Below are 19,855 nucleotides of genomic sequence, written 5' to 3'. Positions count from 1 at the left end.
CACGAATAGCCGTGTTAATATCACACCCAGTCCGCCTTCGCTTCGCTTTTCCGTGCCCAGACCCGCGACGCCGTACTCGTTCGTGCCCATGCTGTGCCAGCTTCATCACCCACTTTGAAGATAAGAGACATCTCTAAATACGAACCAAAGGCCATTTCGAACACACTTTGCCACCACATGTTGCCCTCCCGCGCAAGTTGGGCGCCGCGCTCACACCTCGATAGTGAAGTGGCTGATCTGCGAATAATACGCATGGACGGCGAGCTCCAGAAGCCAGACGTCGCCAAACACCTCGCTGCCGTCGAAGCCGCCGATGACCAACAGGCGGCTGTCGTGCAGGACGGTGCCGTGGTAGCCCCTGCCGCTCGGGGGCAGGCCGTACACCTTGCGCTTGTCCCAGGTCATGGTGACCAGGTTGAGCAGCAGGACGTCGTTGGAGTACTCGTTGCCGTCGTGGCCGCCGATGACGAAGAGGTAGGAGCCGACGATGGTGGCCGTGTGCGACAGCCGCCGGAAGGTGACCGGAATGTGGACGGCCTTCCAGACGTGCGTCTCGACGTCGTAGACCCACACGTCGTTGAAGCACTCGCCGCCGTCCGAGCCGCCGTAGATGATCAGCTTGCTGCCGACCATGTTGGCCGTGTGGTAGCCGCGCGCCTTGGGCCGGTCGTCCTTGCCGGCACCGCCGCCGGGCGACCGGCCGTCGGCCGGCGGCGAGATGAGCTTCCACGACATCTTGGTGACGTCGCTGACGTCGAGGCGCCAGATGTCGTTGAGCGCGCGCACGCCGTCGCCGCCGCCGAACACGTAGATGCCGTTCTTGTACAGGCACGCCGTGTGCGCCCTGCGCTTGGACGGCGCCCGGTCGCCCAGGATGCGCGGCCGCGACCAGCGGAAGTTGACCGTGTCGAGCACGTACACGTCGTTGTAGTAGGCCGGCCCGTCGCCGCCGCCGAAGACGACCAGCTTCTTGCCCACGGCGGTGCACGTCATGGCGCGCAGCGGCACCGGCACGTCGCCTACCACGTGCGGCGTCGACCAGTAGAAGGCGTCGGCGTCCAGCACGTACAGCTCGTTGAAGCAGGCGCGCGCGTCGCACCCGCCGAATATGAACACGTTGGACCCCACCAGCGTGGTCGTGTGCGCGCGCAGCGCCGTGTGCGGCGCCCCGGACACGGGCGCCCTGCTCCAGTACATGCCGGACGACGGCGCGGGGGGCACGTCGGGGGCCGTCTTGGGGTCCGCCAGCGGCGGGAACGGCGTGTACACTTCGGCCCCCTTCGCGGGCGCCCCCCGTCCGGTTCCGATGCGCGCAACGGCGCCGGCGGGACCTGCCGCCCCGGGTGCGGACCGGCCCGCGATGGCGGATGTGGAGCGCATCGCGGTCGGTCGCGGCGGCGCAGGTCCTTTGCTGCCGCTGCCTGTGGACGAATCATGCCGTTCCCCGCTGGGGGCGGTAGTACCATCTGCCTCCTCAGCTATGCTCGGTTGCCGGGTCGAAATCGGTGCGGGGGTCTTCGTGGTGGGGATAGAGAAGGAGGAGGCCGAGGAGGAGAGGGAGGGCGCCCTCCCGGACGACGAGGAGGGCGTAGAGTTGATGGCTGCGGCGGAGGATTGCGAGCGGTGGCGGATGGCTATGTCGGCGGGCCTGTTGCGGCGGTCCTGGCTCCGGGACGAGAGATGGCCAGGCGTATGCGACCGCGGTATCGGCGGAGCGCGGTCCCCAGCTTCGGCTGCGTCGTCATAGAGCTCGGAGGAGGCCGGCGGACGCGTGTCGGTGGGCGACAGTGAGGCTGTCGCAATCTTTTGCGACCGCACGACCTTGATGTTCTGCGACGGCTGCGGCTGCGGCTGCCTGTCGCGCCCCGCAGCTCTGGCCTGGTCAGCCATCGTGGGGTCGAATGATCATCGATCATCGATCATTCGCCCAGTCATCGGCACCAGGGGCTGAGAGATCGCGAGGATGGCGAGTCGGGAGGTCTATCCCGCACTCGGATAATGATCCTTGGACGGAGGAGGATGCAAGCTTCAGGTGGCGGCGTTCGCTACTGGCTATGTACCGGCGCGGGCTCCGTTGCCGGCCGAGAATGTGAGCTGGAGATGGGTGGGATGGGTGGCTGTGGGCAGGAGGTGAAGTAATCCGGAGAAATCTGGGTCGCTGGAAGACGGGCGGGTTTCGCAGGTTGGGAGTTTAGTTACCTGAATTCAGAGCAACTCCGTACGGCATCACTGCAGCTAGCAGGGTCTGGTGTTGCAGACCCCTGTAATCAACCACTGGCCCACCCCTATCGTAGGTCCTTATCATCCATGTCTCTGGCGATTCATCAAGCCGCAACTCGTTCTCCCGACACCGATGGCAAGACAGCCATCATCTCATGCCGGCGTCTCATTTCTGTCGTGCATCAGTTATCAAGGCACCTTCAGTCGGAGCTTCTACACTAGGCCCGACCTCCAATTGTCACGCAGCAACGCGGCATGAGCAGGGAGACTCCGTACGGTCCATCTGTAGCCCAGATCGGTATCCGTTTCCTCGAGTGCCGAGATCCCATCGAAGCTCAATCTGTGGATGTCACTCGCATTTTTCAATACCTATTTGGACCGTCGAGGCCCGTATCGTTAACAGTACATAACCGGAATTGGTCCTGTTTCAGCTCGAATTTCAATGTCACAGTGCAGCGCCTGAAGGTGCAAAATGCTGCCTCCCCGGTGGACGTTAAAGAGGTCCCGCCAAGACTAATTTCGGCCAATTGTCGGCAATGTTTTTACACCGTCAATACGTCGTCAAGATCGCCAAGGGGTTTGCACTATCGCCAAGGGTTAGTTCGCCGGGGGTACAGAGGGCGGCGCCAGCTCCCCGTTGGTTAGGATTTAGGTTAAAGTTAGGATATAGGTTATAGTTAGGGTACGGGTTATCTTCGTTTTCTTTTTTTTTCGATTTAGTTGAGGTATCGTAAAGTTGTTGTTGTTGCGAGTCTTTACGATTTTACATTGTTGATGTTCGTCGTGGCGGCCTCGCTTACCCTTAGTGATTTGTAATTACTTGTACGCGGCAGTCTCCGAAATTAGTCTTGGCGGGACCTCTTTAACGACGACCGCCTCCCCGCGGTGCTGCGTGGTTGACTGTAACGTGCATTTCCGTACATAACGGATGTTCCGTACAGTACATGATGTGCAAGCCGTGGCTCAGTCGGGCCCCGCTTAACTGACTCCACTACCTCAGTTAATTACTCCGTAATTACCACACTAATTACCACAACTCACCACATCCCGCCCACTGCTCATGACCCCGCTGTGGGGCATAAGTTTCATTTCTCCTGCAAAACGTATCCGCATTGTACGGAAGAAAGCGTACCTATCACACAGTACGTGAGTGGACCGAGAGTTGAGGTTTGAGATTTCACCCTGCACTCTACTCTGCACCCCGACGCCGAGTCCGGAACATCGGCGCAAGGGACCATGGAGAGTCGGGACACGGCAAAACGGTCGCCGGAAGAGGCCAATGGCGGCCCATCTGAAAGCCTCAATGCTTCAAACGGCGAGCCGGCGCTGAAGAGGATAAAACTCGATAACCAGCCAAGGCCCCGGGTCAAGGGAGTCGCCCCAATCAAAGAAGAGTAAACAAAGATTCGCCCTTCTCCCGATAACACAGGCATGTCAGTAGCACTGACAGGCAATTGTAAAGGTATCTCATTGTGTCTAACGGGCAGGCCCTGAACCCCAGCGCCGAGGGCGAAGCCCTCGACGATGATGTCGCCGAGGGACGCACTGCGCCCGATACTCAAGAGGCGGAGCAGGGCGCCGGGCAGGGCGGCAAGCGGAAGAAGCAGAAGGGTCAGAACAAGGAGAGAGAGTTTGGCACCTTTTCGGATGCCCAGCGCCTTTGCAACTCGGTCGCGTGGACCCCTGAGTTCTCTCCCCGGCCCTGTAAGCATGGCGACCGCTGCAATGCTCTGCACGACATCCGCAAGTACCTGAAGGAAGGCCGCCGTCCCGATCTCTCCACATTTGGCGGCAAATGCCCGGTCTGGGAAAAGTACGGCAGGTGTCCGTCGGGGTGGCGCTGTCTGTTCGTCCGCAGCCACATGGACGAAGTCAAGCACGACGATGGGCGATCGGAGCTAGTTCTCGTGGGCGATGCGAGCAAGCAGTCTCCTGAGGAGGATGGGGAGGCCGGCGAGGTCAGGCCCGGTGTCGTGAACATGGTGCCAGCCGCGGTCAAGATCGACCTATCAAGGAGGAGAGTGAAGCTGGAAAAGTCGGATCAGTATCTGGAATGGCTAGCCAAGGATACCGAGCTCTACCGAGAGCATTACCACAAGCAGAAGAACGATGTGGATGACTCCAAAGACTACAGGGCGCAGTACGTCGAGCCTCCCTTCAAGCCGTCGGAAAAGAGGAGAGTCTACTTTGGACGGGAAACGCCCGTGCTTGCGCCTCTGACGACACAGGGCAATCTCCCCTTCCGCCGTCTCTGTGTCGAGCTCGGAGCCCAACTCACATATTCGGAGATGGCTCTGGGCTTGCCTCTGCTGCAAGGGCAGAAGGCAGACTGGACGCTGATGAGAGCGCACGAGATTGAAGTAACGCCCCCTCGGTTCAATCCCTGCGGCCCGGTTATCCAAGGCTACGACAACTCGAAAGACCTGAAATTCGGCGCTCAGATAGCAGCCAACGTCCCCTGGATTGCCATCAAAGCCACCGAGGCCCTGTCGCGGTTCTTGCCTCATCTCCGGCTCATCGACCTCAACTGCGGATGCCCCGTTGACATGGTGTACAAATCCGGAGCGGGGTCCGCGCTCCTGGATGCTCCGTCGAAGCTGGAGAGGATGGTCAGGGGCATGAATACGGTGTCCGGGGAAGTGCCAGTTACCGTGAAGATCAGAATGGGTGTCAAGGACGACAGGTTCACGGCCCACAAACTCGTCGAGCGCCTGGCGCTGGGAAGCGAGGACATGCGCGGCGTCGTCGGCGCCCCCGGCTGCGCGGCCGTCACGCTGCACGGCCGGACCCGTCAACAACGGTACACCAAGGCGGCCGACTGGGGCTACATCGCCGAGTGCGCGGCGCTGATCAAGCAGTACAACGAAAAGAGCGACGAGCTGGCCGATACGATCCGGGAAGCCGAGGAGAACACGCTCCCCAGCAGCGGCAGGATGTACTTCATTGGCAACGGCGACTGCTACTCGCACGTCGACTACTTCGACCACCTCGACAACGCCAAGGTTGACAGCGTCATGATCGGGCGGGGCGCCCTCGTCAAGCCGTGGATCTTCGAGGAGATCGAGAAGGGCCAGTACCTGGACAAGTCGGCCTCGGAGCGGCTGACGTACATCGAGAAGTTCGTCCGCTACGGCATGGAAGCCTGGGGCTCCGACGAACTCGGCCTCAACTACACGCGCCGCTTTCTCCTCGAGTTCCTCAGCTTCTTCAACCGCTACGTCCCCGTCGGGCTCTTGGAGTATCTCCCTCCGAATCTGAATGACAGGCCGCCGGCCTACCGGGGGCGGAACGATCTCGAGACGCTGCTTGCGAGTAAGAATTACAAGGACTGGATCAAGATCAGGTGAGGCGTTCTGGTGGCCCAGCAATATTTTTTTTTTTTTTTCTCTTTGTCAACTAACAAATGGCAGTGAAATGTTCCTCGGGCCCGCTCCCCCCGGGTTCAAGTTCCAGCCAAAACACAAGTCGAATAGCTATGACATCGAGGCGGAAGGCTGAGGATGTCGCTGAGGAACGAGCCTGGGTCACACGAGCACATCCGAGCACAGGGAAAGGCCTGCCTACATAACAGGGTGTGAGTCCACAGTTGAATGGCCATGCCAAGGCAGAAAAGCTGCCACCGTACTAGTTTTATGCCATCTTCGGCGTCAGTGTTGTCACTCCAGAACCACCGTGGTGGGTGTTGAGGGCCCATCTCCGGCGGGTGTGCGCCAGTAAACGAGAGGTGCTGTGGGAAGCGAAAACGGATAGAATTAGCACACCCTGATAGATCTCCTCTTGATCCCTCCTCTGCTCCTGGCTCCGATGCTGTATTTGATACTAGGAGACCTTGGTAAGGAATGCTCTGGCTTTGTTTGCCTGGGGACATTGAAAGGCTTCCTTCCTAGTTGGGATTAACACAGCAAACTTTCCGCTTGCTAGCAGGTTTTGCCACCTGTTGCCGCCTGGCGATTCGCTGTTAGTGAGGTCAGTTACCACCGACATCACTCAGGTCACTGCTCATGCCCCCTCGTTGGTAGACCCCAACAACCAACAACAAAACAATCGGGGCTCTTCCCAAGCACCGGACAACGGCCAACCTTCCAGTCAACTCCCAAACCAAGAGCTTCGAACTGAATATCCTGCAAGATGGCGCCTACAGTCCTCCCCGAGTCGGGCAACCCGCTGTAAGTTTCTGTTGCGCGATGTAACTGTCGCTCACAAGTGCACTTGCTACAAGCCGCCCGGTGCTCTCACCGGGCACCTCGAGCTGGTCGACAAAGCATATTCTAGATTCCCTTGCGATTGTTGCTTTAGGCCGAGTGCTGACGAGAGATTGATCTAGCGTCTTCTTCGACATCACTCTTGGAGGTAACAACCGCCCGGCGGTTCCATCCACCGCGCAAACTACCCCCAGTGCCCCTGCTCACCACATCCTCTAGGCGAACCCCTCGGCCGCATCACGTTTGAGCTCTTCAAGAACGTGGTGCCCCGGACGGCCGAGAACTTCCGCCAGTTCTGCACCGGCGAGAGCAAGAACCACCTGGGCCGCCCGCAGGGCTACAAGGGCTCCAAGTTCCACCGCATCGTACGCTTTTCCTTCCTTTCCTTGTCTCGGCTTCTCATGACAGGAGTCCCCCGGCATGCGCTGTGGCTGACATGAACTGACCACCACCACCCCCGCGCCCTCAGATTCCCAACTTCATGTGCCAGGGCGGCGACTTCCTCAACGGCGACGGCACCGGCTCGACCTGCATCTACGGCACCAAGTCGTTTGCCGACGAGAACTTCACCCTGAAGCACGACCAGCCGGGCCTGTTGTCCATGGCCGTAAGTCCACGCTCCATGGCCACCGCCCATCTTTTCATATCTGAAAAAACGAGTGTAATGGAACCTATTTGCTGACAGAGAAAAAAAAGAACGCCGGCCCCAACACCAATGGCTCGCAGTTCTTCATCACGACGGTGCCCACGCCGTTCCTGGACGGCAAGCACGTCGTCTTCGGCCGCGTCGTGGACGGCATGGATGTCGTGCGCAAGATGGAGCACACCAAGACGGGTTACCGCGGCAAGGACGTGCCGAACCTGGACGTGGTCATCGCGCAGTGCGGGGAGCTGTGAGGGGGAGAGAGAGACGTGCCTGAGCGGGACGCGAACGGAACGGCGGTGGTTAGCGATGGGAAGGAGGAAAACTAGTCCGTCCTCGTAGATGGCGGAAACACTGGTTTGCTAGCTCGTTAGGTTCGCGACTAGCTGGAATGAACCAGGGACCAACGCAAGGACTCGGGAGTTGACATCTCTCTCCCTCCAAGGGAAAGGTACGTAAATTCATTGGTGGCAGCAACGATACCATGAATTTGCACTCCTGCACTAGTGACGATTTCTTCACAGTTGCCAAGTGAGTACTTGCGGGCCCAGTGACCCTTCCCGCTCTCTCCTCCCCGCCATGAGTAGAAGTTGACCCCGGAAGTAAGACCACCGCGTTGCAACCATGTGTCCATCTTCATGCAGGAAACCCAGATAAATACCGAATTCGTCGACTGGAGAAATGCAAGGGAAATGCCACAAACGAAAAACCCACGTCGACGAAAAGAGGTATCTCCACGTTGCCTGCAGAACCGGCCGCCTGCTCAAATCTGGACGACCCATGCGATCAAGTATGCTATGCTACCAACCAGGCCAGACTCAAATCCAAATCCAAATCACAATGCTGTAAGAAGACACCAATCACAATCCAATAAGAACGCATCCCCAACATGCAGCTCATCTGCCGTATTGCGTGCAACACCTGATATCATCTCCCACCACATCCTGTCTGTCGTCCAAGTCACCGGCGCCATCTGCTTAGTCAAGCTTGTTAGAGAGAAAATCGAATTTGACAGTAATATGATACATACGAAGCGACATGCGCACTCACCAGCTATTCTAATCTACTAGTCCCGTTCAAATTGCTCAGGGGCAGGGTTCTGGCCGACGACCCCTCGCCGCTCGTTCATTCCACCCTCGCTCGATTCACCGATACGCACCGCCCCGGACCCGCACCAGCCTCGAGCTAGGCAGGAACTGCGTGACAGTCGGGGGAGGCGAAGAAGAAGAGGAGGAGAAGAAGGTGGCGGTCTCAGTCTCGGTTTTGGTCTCGGTGGTGGTCCCCGCGCCGGCGTCGGCGCTGCTGCTTTGAGCCGGGCCGGCGGTGACGGTGACGGTCACCATGGTCACCGGCACCGTGACCGACACGGTGATCACCGCCACCGCTCCGCCTGCGTCACCACCCTGCCCGGAAGTTCCGGCGGAGGTCGCGGTGGGTGTGGAGGAGGAGGATTCGGAAGGTGGCGTTGTTGCCGCTGTGGTTGCGGCTGCGGTAGCGGTAGCGGTTGCGGTGGCCGTCATTGCGGTGGCTTGGAATAGGTCCATTTGCGGTGTCAGAACCGATGAGGGAAGCGGAAACGCGTGGCTGGACATCACTCCGATCAGGGGATGCAGGGGGATGTTGTTGCTTGGATCGGCGGTCGCGCTGGCAATCTGGAAGCCCGCCTGGGGCACTTTGACCAGGAAGGGGTTGAGCATTTGCTCCACGATGCCCCTGGTTGTCGCGGCCTGCGATGCAAACTGAACAACGAACTTGCCGTTTTGGTTTTTGCAGGTTGGCCCCTTCACCTCACCGAGGCTTTCGCTGCAGGGGTCCACAATCTTGTAGTCCAGAACGCCCGTGTAGAGCTCCGGCATGGCAACGTAGGGCTGCGACGCGTTGCCCTGCGCGGTCGACGAGTTGCTCTGGTAGCTCGCCGGAGGCACGGCAACCCCCTGGACATTCATGGTGGGCCAATCCCAGACCCAGATGACCGTCAGAGTCTGGCCGACGGCCATGTCGAGGGGGATCTGGAGGTCGGACTGGCAAATAAGGGTGTCTGCCTTGCTGATGAACTGCTTGCGGTAGGTAGAGATGCCTTCAGGATCGCCAGTAACGGGGACAGCCTCATGGCACTGGCCGTCGTCGAAATGCCGGGTCGCGAGCAGCTTGCCCTTTCCGTCTCCGCCTTTGCCGTCGGCGGTCCATTTCAGGTGGACATCCAGGAGGTTCGTGTTGGACAGGTCGTTGTTCGTGGTCCCGTAGAGATAGACGGTGCCGCGGTTGACGGGCTTCGTCGGGTTGGTCATGTCGGCGCGGGTGACATGGCCGTTCTCGGTGTAGAGGATAGCGACGAAGTCACCCGGGGCGACCTGTAACATGGGAAACTTGTCGCTGTAGCTCGAATTGGTCAACTGCCACTTGGCTGGCTTCACGATCTTGTCGTCTGGAAGGATAACCGTTCTGCCGCCGGGCGGTGGTAACTGGTAGACATCCTGCGTCGGGAGGGCGCGGTCGACATGCGCTCTGTCGAAGCCCGGCTTGCCGACCATAGTGCCGTTGGGTGCTAGACGGACGGTTTGCTCGGGCCATGAGTGCGCCGTCGCGATGCCAGAAAGCGCAGCGAGGAGCCACCCAGCCCAAAGGCCGTGGGTGCTGCCTAAAGCGGATCGCATGTTGTATGAGAGTGGGGAGTCGACGTGTTGACGCGGGTGGCCCCGTGGCCGGATCTGTCTTGTCGAAGTTTGGGGGGTAGTGGGGTGTAGTTGCTGCACTGAGGCTGAGGAGTCTGGATATAAATCCTATTCATGGATGCGAGTTGTTCTTGAGAAAGCAAGGACAGGTGGCCTAACGGCCTGCGTTAATCTGTTTGGCGAACCTCAAACAAGAACAGGCCGGCCAGCCGGCGGTGCTGGACACAAGCAGTCATAAATGGCCGGCTGTTGGCTGCTGTGCCATTGTCAACGTGACTCTGAATAGGCCGGCGGGTGCAAAAAGCGGCGAACAATGCTTTGTTGTGCCGTCAAAGGAAGCATGGCCGACTCGAGGACAGACGGCCCTTCGCCACCGACACACCACCGTCCCGGCTTGGAGCCACCCACTCGCTCGCTGTGGTGTTCCGCTCGACGTGCTCGGCGGTATCCTCGCTGGCGGGGTCTGCTGGGTGCGTTGGCCGTGTTGGTGATGGAGCCGCGTCGATCAAGAGCGCCGGATGGTCGAACTCAACAGAAGATAGAAGAAGAGAGCCAAGGAGTCACAAGTCGGTGACAGCAACAACCAAAAGTCCTGATTTCAGGTGCTTACGTGTGTGCAGAATGCGAAACGTGTAAGAGGGTACAAGGACCAGGAAAAGATAGTAAGTCTGGACCAGCCAGTACTGGATTCGGTCTTGAAAACCTGGTGGCCAGACCCAGGACATGGGGGAAAGCGAGTGTTTGGCCTCCTTCCCCTACAAGTCGTCGTCATCCAGCAAAAAAAATAATCCAGGACCGGTCTCGCGCCAGGCGAGGATGGGGAGGAACAAGCTTCGCGGAGCCGGAGACTGGCTCTCGCGAGTCGATCCATTTTGGGCTCTTTTGAGACGACGGTTACAGCGGCGGGAAGCAGCAGACGCCTGCCTTCCAATACCGTCCCCCGTCGGCCGTCATCGACTCTGACGGCCGGCAACAAGCCGTTTGGGGCGGTGCCCGCTTGGGAGAGGCGTTCATCTCGAATCTACCGCCCAAGACAGTGATCCACGCTACACTACGGTGTACACGAGTGTAGGTGTGGAAGAGGTACCGTACGGGCAGGGGCTAAAAGCGGGGCGACCATGCCTTGTGGAACCGCCAAGCTTCAAAGCCGGTGCGCCTGGTCCACTCGTGCCATGCCTACACCGTGAAACTCAGATTGGCGAGCTGGGCCGGCGGGCCAGTGCGGATCCGCTCGGCGTTGCATTGCCAGGAGCACAGCTGCGGGCGATTCGCTGCAGATGCACCCACAAGAAACAGGCTAGCCTGCCGCGTGGACCAGGACCCCGGCTCAGGGCAGCAGCCGCATGCTACCATCAGACATCGGACGACGCGTTCCAGGCGTCGCAGCGTTGCACGGCGCGCTTGCGGGAGAAGGGAGTTGCCGCTTTGCCGCCTCGCTCCCTCGGCTGGAGAAGCGAGATTTGCGGAAGCGAAAAGAAAAGCTCAAGATGGCGCTTTGCAGGTTTTCGTTCCTTGCTGAGGTGGAGGGAAGAAGTCGCAGGTTTTCATCTTCTCGTTTGGAGCAGAACGACTTAGTTTGGTAAGATGGAAACCTTTGTCAAAGCCTCTGTCAATGTGTGCCCGGGGGGCGAGCACAGGGATCGCCGTCCTTGTCTCATCCCGGTCATCAATCACCCCCTGCCTGTAATTGGTCTTCCATGCTGTCAGACTCGGTGCGCAACCGGATATGTTGCTGTCGAACCTTTGTCAAAAGCATTTCGGATTAGAGGTTCCCTGACTCACCAATATCCATTCACTTCCCTTTGGCTAGGTATCAGTGGCCTCGCTGAAACAGTCATCGCTTTGGTGCGGAAGACAGGAAAGCGCCGGTCGTCTGGGCCATCGGCGGCGGGTTGTGAATCTGGGCCTTAGGACATCCACAGTATCCCTGCCAGCCAGCTGTGCAAAGACCACCCCAACATCTGGGTTCCTGTGCTTATCGGCTCCTTCTCAAGGGCCACCAGCGCAGATCAAAGCCACGTTTTTTCAAGCTTTGTTTCGTTCCCAGTCCCACTTCCTGCTGCCTCAGACCTAGCGGCAATGACCAGCACCTATGACAGACCAGGACGCGACCCAGGCGTCCAGCACGACATTTCAGACACCCTTGTGCAACGCGCTTTCGTGCGGCAAAACCAGTAAAACCAAGCCAGTCAGTCAGTCAGTCAAGACAGACGTTAAACTACCCCAGCCAAGCGGTGCCCGTAGCTACTGGTGAATGCTCCTCTTAACACATGTCCAATGCTCCCCTAATGGAACCAACAAGGCATGGCAACCTGTATGAAACGCCTCAACCAGTGTATCCCATCATCACCCAATGCTCAAAAAAAACAAGACAACATTGAGAAGAAAGACAAGCCGAAAAAAGAAAAAGAAAAAGAAAAAGAAAAAAGAAAAATCATTAACATCTGGCCCTGCCCAAACGATACCCCCCTCCAACCCCCTCCATCCCCTCAGTCCTGGCCCGCTTAGCCACAGGCATCCTCCCCACCAGGCCCTCCTCATCTCCCGACTCATCTTCATCCCCATCCGCATCCGCAAACCCACCACCAACGACAGCACCATTATTCCCATCATCATCATCATCATCACTCTCCGCCCTAGCGCGCTTCAACCCGGCCCCCGCGCCTTCCGGAACCCGCGGCGCCGGAAACGTCTCGGCTCCGCCGTCCCTGCTGCTCCCGCCCCCGCTTAGCATGCTTGCGTTGACATCGACACCGAAATGGTTGTGGTTGTGTTGGGGGAGGTGCTGCTGCTGCTGCTGCTGCTGAGGATGATGATGATGATGATGGAGAGTGTGAGCGACATGGTGGTGGCGGTTGTGCTGCTGCTGCTGGTGGCGATCCAGCGCGGGCGATGGCGCCGAGCACCCTTCGTCTTCGACCGTCGCGCCCGCGCCCGTGCCCGGCAGCGAGGGAATGTCGATGTCCTCCCATTCGCGCGAGCGGTCGGAGCCGTTGCCGCTGCTGCCTGTTGTTATAGTTGTTGATGGCGCCGGGGGTGCCCCGAGCTGCGCCCAGCAATCTTGGCTTGGCTCTTGCGCCGCTGCTGTTGTTATAGTAGTCGTTGTGTTGTTGCCGATGTTGGTCGAGGCGTTGGCGGCGGTGGTGGTGATTGTGGCCGCGGCTTCGCCCGGGGTGTGGGTTGATGATGTGAGCGGGGTCCACGGGTCGTGGTCGTCGGAGGTGGCCGTGTTGGTCGTTGAGGAGCAAGTCCACGGCTGCTGCGGGCGCTCTGGGTGGGTCTGATAGGTTTGGTAATGGTAGCTGTGCTGCTGCTGCTGCTGCTGCTGCTCGCTGCCCCGGCGCGAGGAGGTGGACGGCGGCTGCGAGCCTGCCCAGCTCATCGTCTCGCTGTGGGCATGTGCTGCGCTGACGCCGGGATACGCAGAAGGCCAGGCGTGGTGGCTGGGATCTAACCCCCCAGCGTGGCCGGGCCATCCGTGGATGCCATCGTGGGTCTCGCCATACGTGACGCCTACGTGGGCGAGGAAAGGGTCGGTCGCCACCGAGAGCGTGTCGCCGAGCGCGTGAGAACCGGCGTCGATGCCGGCCGTCGTGGCCATGTAGCTCGGTACGATATCAGAGCTCGTCGAGGCGGTGTCAAAAGTCTGCGCAAAAGAACTGGCCAGCGACGCGCTCGGGGGAGGCGTGGCCAGGCCGCTGTGGCTGCTGAAGCTGTCGAGGAGGCCGTACCCGCCCTGGGCGGCCGTGCCGTGCGACGGTATCGTTTGCGACATGAAATGAGCGCCGTAGGCGGCCTGCGGTGCCGGCCCGGTCAGGGAGCCAAGTCCGGCCGCGCTGTCCCACGCAGCTGAGAAGTTCTCGCTCATGCTCGCGCTCAAATGCGGCTGGTAGGTCGGACGGGGAGACACGATGGCATCGCGGGACGCCGGCCGCGAAGCACCCGTGTTACTGCTCGAGGATTCTTGGTATTCCTCGGCAGAACTCCTCCGGCCGCTGATGATGGCACGGCGCTGATGATACTCGCTGGCAGGATCAAGGATCGTCAGGAAGCGCCAGTCTGTCTTCCCCCCGGGCGCGGTGATCAGCTTGCCGTCATCGATGCGGTGGATCGTCGCAAACGTCCATAGGATTACGGCGCGGCGCGTCCATCGTTGACTGCCCGAGCCGCTGCTGCCGTCTTCGAGGGGCGACGAGGGCGGCGGACAGGACCAGATCTCCTGCATCATCGCAATCTTCGGCACCAAGTCCATCTGGGTGGGCTGCTTGCTGCGGCGACGGGATCTGGGGGCTTCCCCGTCGTCCTCTTCTGCCTTGACAGCGCGGTCTCGCTCCCTGTCATGCCTCTTGCTATCGCTAAATGGATGGGCTGGGTATTCGGCGCAGTTGGTGAGGGTCTGCGCCCAGACTTCGGCAGGGAACGGCACCGGAAACGGGACGACGACGCCTTCCCGGCGGCAACGCTGTGCAAGACAGTCGCACTGTCCACGGCCGTCACAGCCGGGCCTGTGCTGGTACGGGATCGTAAACTCTCTCTTGGCCGGCTCGTAGACGACCTCGGGAGCCGAGCCGTCGTGCGAACACCCGAGCTCGGGCGGCCTCACGAGCCGCGTCTCTACCTTCCAGCGGTGGTTGAGCAGACGCGGCTGCTCCAAGTTGATCTCGACCCACGAGCTGAGGTTCGACCCGCTGGGGAACCGGCGTTTCTCCTTCAGCTCGAGCGTGGCGTGCATGTGCAGGATGTCGCACCGGGCGTCCGTGGTTGTCGACGTGATGGCCTTCAGCCTCTGGTGCAGGGCCGGGAACGCCGACTCCCACTGCTTGCTGAGCTCCCGGACGCTGCTCGACTCTACCTGTTGCAGTTCTTTGGTGAACTCGTGGAGCAGCGCGCCCTTGAAGAACTGCTGCTCCTCCTTGGCCCACGTTTCCCGCTCGAGGTTGCGCCCCAGATGCGGGTACTCGGCCTCGCCGAGCCTGGCGCCCGTCGCCCGCAGGTGGCCGGTCCTGTCCTCGCCAACGACCACATCCTCGTGCGACACGAAGATCCAACAGCGCTTCGGCCTGAACTGCACCTGCTCGTCCAAAGCCAGGACCTGCGCGAGGTACTCGTAGTTGGGCCGCTCGTCGGGGAGGCGGCCCTCGGACAAAGCAATCAGCACGGGGTTGTTCTTGAGCGACGCCGTCTCGATGCTGTCTCCGTCTTTGTCGTCTGGTCCTTGGCCAAAGAAAAAGTGGACTACAGGGATAGCGACAAAGGGTGGTGTGCTGTTGTTAGCTGTTGGCCATTCCCAAAACAAAACAAGGCGGGAGCGCCACTGCAAGGGGGGGCGAAGCTGGGGGGCGGGGCGGGGAGAAAGGAGGGGAAAAGGGGGGTGTGGCGGCCAGGATTGGACCTCTCCCAACTTACAACATCGATGGTTGGGGAAGAATTTCCTGAGCACCTGGATGTGGCTCGATACCATCTTCCTCCCTCGGGCCATCTGCGGATCTGGTTCCGCACCGGGCGGCAGGCTTTGGCAGTATGCAATCCACAAGTACTCGCCAATCAGCATGTTGCGGCCGTACTGTGTTTGCCTCATGGTGTATTTTTTGCGGCCCATCTGGGGCACGAGGATTAGCGCTGCGCACTGGTCAGCCATGACACAGCCCTCGATGCGGCCTCGGCGTGTTTGCTAGGACGGGCTCACCGTCTAGGAACGGCCCCTCCAGCACTTCCGGCCACTTCTGGTCCGACTTGCCCGCCTGCTTCTTCCGGTAGTTCTGGAAGGCCTGCGTCAGCAGGGGCATCAGGGGGTTGACCCCCTGCGCCCTCCGCCGGCTTTGCAGGCGGAGGTCGTGTCGCTGCTGGGTTCTGGCGCTGGTCCCGGTGCTGGCGCTGGCGTATGCCGTTGCGGCGCCGTATCCAGGACCGAGAGACTGTGTTCGCAAGACAGGCGGCGCCGGCATCGACGGTGGTATGGACGAAAGGGCTTCCCATGGCTGGGCATACCAGACCATGGGAGGATGCTGGATATTGCCCGTCGACTCCTGGAGAGGCTGTCGCGAGCTTGATGTTCCCCGGCGGCTGCCGTCAAGCCCATGGTCCGGCGATGGTGAATAGCACTGCGGCGGGAGAACCGGAAGCCTGCCTGGTAGTTTCATTGCTGAAGCACGACGGGCTTCGCGGCCTCGCAACGCTTCCGGGCGAGCAAACAGTGGCTCAGGAACGCTGATGTAGGCTGGGCAGAGAAGGAATTCCTGGGAGGAATGGCTCTAGGTCGAGATGCGAGCCAAAGAGTCGATGATATAAAATACGCCCGGGGTAGAGGACCCCCCCTTCCCGGGGCCAGGGGAAGGGAGTCCCGCATAGGTTATAATCGGAAATCGTCGTGAGGGTACGAAACCAGGATCAACCGTACCCCTCGCGGTATAGGGATACCCGACTGCTGCAAAACCACCCTCGCTGCCGGCACCCAGAGCGGCTGCAGAATCGGGTCGGAGCCAGCCGGGCTTTGTTGGCCCAGCCCTTCGGGACGTATCCAACGAGGAGCCAACTGGAACGCAAGGGCATCCAAACCGTGCAAGGTGGCCCCCCCTCCCCCATGGAAAGCCTGCGCAACCTCGCCGGGTTGGCGCGGAACGTCTCAGGACCGCGGCGCTGCTTTCAGAGGGAAAGCCATCGCAGGCACGCGAACAAGATTAGCCCTACCCCGGTACGGACAGGAACCGATCAGGCGCATCGGGGTAGGCGTGCGAGGCTGGCCAAACAATCATCAAGGGCAAAGGTGGGGATTCTGCAAACGAGACTGCCAGGGGGGAAAAGTGTGGTGTGCAAGGGCAACGCCTCCCTGACAAGGGCGGTGTTGCCACCAAATCATCTCTTGGCTCTATGTCTCGAATCCGAGACCTACAGAGAGATCAATTCTTCATGCTGTCATGCCTCATCTTCATCATTATTGCCAATAGTGACCTTTCTCCTCCCTTCTCCTGTCAGCTGCTGCAGCGTGACCTTGTTCACCTGTCCCCGGATCTTCTTCTCCATGGCTTTGATCTGCTCCTCGGGATCAACCTCATCGGCCTCTGCGAAATCAAGCACCAGCCGGCGTCCTAGAAGGTGGGTATCCTTCAACGCGGTCAGGGCGTTCAACGCCTCCCTGGGAGTTGCAAACTCGGCGAACGCGAAACCGCGCGACGTGTGGTTGAACTTCTTGGGGAGGCGAAGTGCAACCAGTTTGCCATATTCGCTGAACAAGTTGCGGACGTCCTTCTTGGAAGCCTCGAATGGAAGGTTCTTGATGACAATCTTTGTCCGCTGCGCCGCCGCCTTCTTGGCGAGGTCCTCGCGCCTGCGCTCCTCAGCCGCGTCGTGGCCCCTATGCGAGGCCCTAACAACGAGCTTATGTCCATCAAGCACGTAGCCGTCCATGACCTTGAGAGCCGCTTGAGCCTGTTCCTTGCTCTTGAAGGCACAGAAGCCGAAGCCCATGCTGAGCACCTGACCAGGCCTCTTGGGGTCAGTCTTGGTCTTGACCTTCGCACTCACGAACCCGTCCAAGGGCTGGAAAGCCTTGGCCAACCCCTCGCTGGTGGTGGAGAAGTTGAGGTTGCGGACGAATAGAGACGTCGTCTCGAGCTGATCCTCAGCGTCATCGCGTGCCAGCAAATCGGCAACGGACGGCTTTTGAACCCCGGCGGGACGATCTTCCGCTGGCGCCGCATTGTCTACGAAGAGTCCCTTCGGGCCTTTCTCAAGGAACAGAACCGAGTCCTTGAACCGAGAATAGGCCTTCTTGGCAAACGCCGCCCGGCAGGCTGCCGGCTGCGAGAACTGGACAATGGCGATTGTACCGCTTGGTGGCATCAATACCCTCAGCACCGAACCGTGCTCCTCGAAGAGGCTCCTCACTTCCTCGATCGAGGCATTTCGTATGTTCTTCACGAGGATACACGTGTCACCTCGTTGCTGTGACTTGAACGCCTCGATGTTCACGCCGTGGGCGGCGAAGTAGGTCTTAGCTTCCTGAATCACTGTGGTCTCAGCGATTGCCTGTTTCACTGCGGCAGACGCGTCCGTGGGGTCTAGAAGCTCGTGTTTGGACACGCCGAGTCGTTCTGCCACCGCTGTGTTGACGGCGTCCTGGCTCATGTAGAGCGAATTCCAGTTGAAGGTGCTGGACGCGGCCTCGGCCTTTTTCTTGAGAAGCCGCTGCTTCTTGAGCGGCAGGTTGGAAATTGCAAATTCGTCGAGCTTGTGCTCCCGTTTCGCAGCGGCAGGGAGGATGTGGATGATTCGGCCCTGGAAGGTTGAGCCGTCTGTCTGGAATGCGGCGAGGGCTGCCGCTGGCTGTTCGTACCGAATCATGGCGAAACCTTTGCCTCGGCCGTGGGCATCCAGAGGGAGGTTCACCTGACACACGGTTAGCGAGAGTCTAGTGCCAGATTGTGCGAAACAACAAAACGGCAATCGGCCCTTTTTCCATCAGAATCTCGAAGCATCTACTAAAATACTGAGCCCAGGGTTTCGTCATATGCCAGTGGCATAAGTTGTCCCTATCAAGGGATTCATCATCGAAGGCTGGAATTTCCAAGAGACGAGGATCGGCTGACGCTTACCTCTTCAAGAACCCCGAATTTGCCAAAATGTTCCCTGATGTCGTCTTCCGTGACAGTATAGCTGAGATTCCGTAAGAAGAGCCTGGCGGTTTTCTCCACGAGCTTCGCGGCATCTTCGCCAACCTCTGCGAGAGTGTGGGCATGAGCCGCCCCACTCGGTTCATTCGAATCGGAGGCACCACCGTCGCATGGCGACTCTTGCGGCTCAGCCGCCGACGAGGCAGCAGGTCCGGGGGCGGATGCAGGTACAGGTGCAGGTGCGGGTGGCGGGGGCCGTGCGGAAAACCCGGGATCATCGGGGTCCACGAGATCGAGTAGACGACTCGTCCTTGACCGGAGCCAGTCCTCGTCTGTTGCATCTGCGGACACGTGCGTAGTTTCCCTTGCGGACTCGACCCTCGGGGCGGACTCGACCCTCGGGGCGGCTGCAGGGTTTTCGCCATCCGTTACTGGGGCGGCTGTGGCGTCCAAGCGAGCCGGATTCCCCTGGACGGGCTGTTTCGAGCGGCGTGCCGGGATCTCCTCATACTCTTCGTCACTTTCACCAGCTTCGAAGACAGCAGGGGGCACCGCAGTCGTCAAGTCCGACTCTAGGCCGCCATTGAGCGTTCCTTTGTCTCGCGGCTTTTTGGTACGGTGGCCCATGACCTCAAGATACTCTTGCAACTTCGGGTCAGCCTCATCGAGGTCGGCCCGCTTTCTTTTCTTGGCGTTCTCTTCCTCGACATGTTCTACCCTGGGAGCACCAGCGCCTGGGGAAGATGTCGTGGCGATGCCATTACCGGGGGTAGCCTTTGGGGTTTGCCTTGGGATCGAGTCTGCAATCTTGCATCTATGATTAGAAGCAGCCCTGGCAGGTTGGTGCGGGGGTGGGCGACCGGGCGGATGGGCGGCTGGGGCTTACCGGCTTGGCCAGGTCGACGGCGATCCGGGACATGCGGATAAAGGACTTGTTGAAGTACTTGACGGCCCTGGCTGCATCATCGTGCGATTTGTAACCAACAAAGCCGATGCGACGGTGGGGGATGAGCTTGACATCGGTGACCTCGCGCCCCTGGGCCGAGAAGTGTTTGCGGAACTCAGCCTCAGAGATGGTTGGCGGCAGGTTCTTAACGAAAATCCTTGACGACTCCATCGTGGTTGTTTCCATTCTCTTGCTGCTTTGCATCTCTGCCACTGGCAGCGGGTCAAGCCAAGGCTACCTTTTCGTCATTCCGCTGTTGGATGCGCTGCATGTTTTGTAGTCGGCATTGATGAAGTGGAAGAAGCTTGGAGCCGTTCGTTTTCAAGAAATTTTGAGCACCCACTCGCAGCAGTGGTACCCACACCGACTGTTATCTTATCGACGGAATCGTTGGCAACCAGCCAATGTTCATGTTCCCTTGTCCAGGCACAAAAGCATCGGTTATTCAAGTACTGGTACATGACAGAGTCTCCCGTTACTTTTCACAGGTTATCGGTACTGTTAGTTAACAGCCGATAAGACGCACAGCTGATGGCTAAAGAGGTCCCGCCAAGACTAATTTC

The 19,855-nt window shown here is 59.7% G+C and overlaps 5 protein-coding genes across 5 annotated transcripts; 2 read left to right on the top strand and 3 right to left on the bottom strand.

The window, feature by feature from the left end:
• Positions 1–44: 44 nt before the first annotated feature.
• Positions 45–2,041, bottom strand: THITE_2121452 (uncharacterized protein). Its single transcript, XM_003656546.1, has one exon. The coding sequence runs from the start codon at positions 1,888–1,890 to the stop codon at positions 211–213; it is 1,680 nt and encodes a 559-aa protein (XP_003656594.1). The 5' UTR covers positions 1,891–2,041; the 3' UTR covers positions 45–210.
• A 1,304-nt stretch (positions 2,042–3,345) lies between these two features.
• THITE_2121449 (uncharacterized protein) lies at positions 3,346–5,879 on the top strand. The gene is made up of 3 exons (XM_003656545.1): positions 3,346–3,614; positions 3,683–5,563; positions 5,631–5,879. The coding sequence occupies exons 1-3, from the start codon at positions 3,457–3,459 to the stop codon at positions 5,716–5,718; spliced, it is 2,127 nt and encodes a 708-aa protein (XP_003656593.1). The 5' UTR covers positions 3,346–3,456; the 3' UTR covers positions 5,719–5,879.
• A 469-nt stretch (positions 5,880–6,348) lies between these two features.
• Positions 6,349–7,319, top strand: THITE_2091753 (uncharacterized protein; the record flags this gene model as incomplete). Its single annotated transcript, XM_003656544.1, has 5 exons — positions 6,349–6,386; positions 6,545–6,570; positions 6,642–6,787; positions 6,892–7,029; positions 7,119–7,319. 5 exons carry the CDS (start codon positions 6,349–6,351, stop codon positions 7,317–7,319), a joined length of 549 nt encoding a protein of 182 aa, XP_003656592.1.
• Positions 7,320–7,990: 671 nt separating this feature from the next.
• THITE_2121448 (uncharacterized protein) lies at positions 7,991–9,884 on the bottom strand. The gene is made up of 2 exons (XM_003656543.1): positions 8,116–9,884; positions 7,991–8,038 (listed from the first exon to the last, which is right to left on the bottom strand). Exon 1 carries the CDS (start codon positions 9,717–9,719, stop codon positions 8,211–8,213), a length of 1,509 nt encoding a protein of 502 aa, XP_003656591.1. The 5' UTR covers positions 9,720–9,884; the 3' UTR covers positions 7,991–8,038; positions 8,116–8,210.
• Positions 9,885–11,932: 2,048 nt separating this feature from the next.
• On the bottom strand, positions 11,933–19,601 carry THITE_135180 (uncharacterized protein). The gene is made up of 9 exons (XM_003656542.1): positions 19,233–19,601; positions 18,329–19,153; positions 16,686–18,122; positions 16,433–16,473; positions 16,174–16,373; positions 15,416–15,879; positions 15,144–15,336; positions 12,941–14,972; positions 11,933–12,739 (listed from the first exon to the last, which is right to left on the bottom strand). The coding sequence occupies exons 1-9, from the start codon at positions 19,494–19,496 to the stop codon at positions 12,175–12,177; spliced, it is 6,021 nt and encodes a 2,006-aa protein (XP_003656590.1). The 5' UTR covers positions 19,497–19,601; the 3' UTR covers positions 11,933–12,174.
• Between the last annotated feature and the right edge of the window lie 254 nt (positions 19,602–19,855).

Source organism: Thermothielavioides terrestris, chromosome 5, assembly GCF_000226115.1.
Source record: "Thermothielavioides terrestris NRRL 8126 chromosome 5, complete sequence".
NCBI lineage: Eukaryota > Fungi > Ascomycota > Sordariomycetes > Sordariales > Chaetomiaceae > Thermothielavioides > Thermothielavioides terrestris.
The sequence above is the reverse complement of the archived record's forward strand: the minus strand, read 5'-3'. Positions and strand labels throughout refer to the sequence as shown.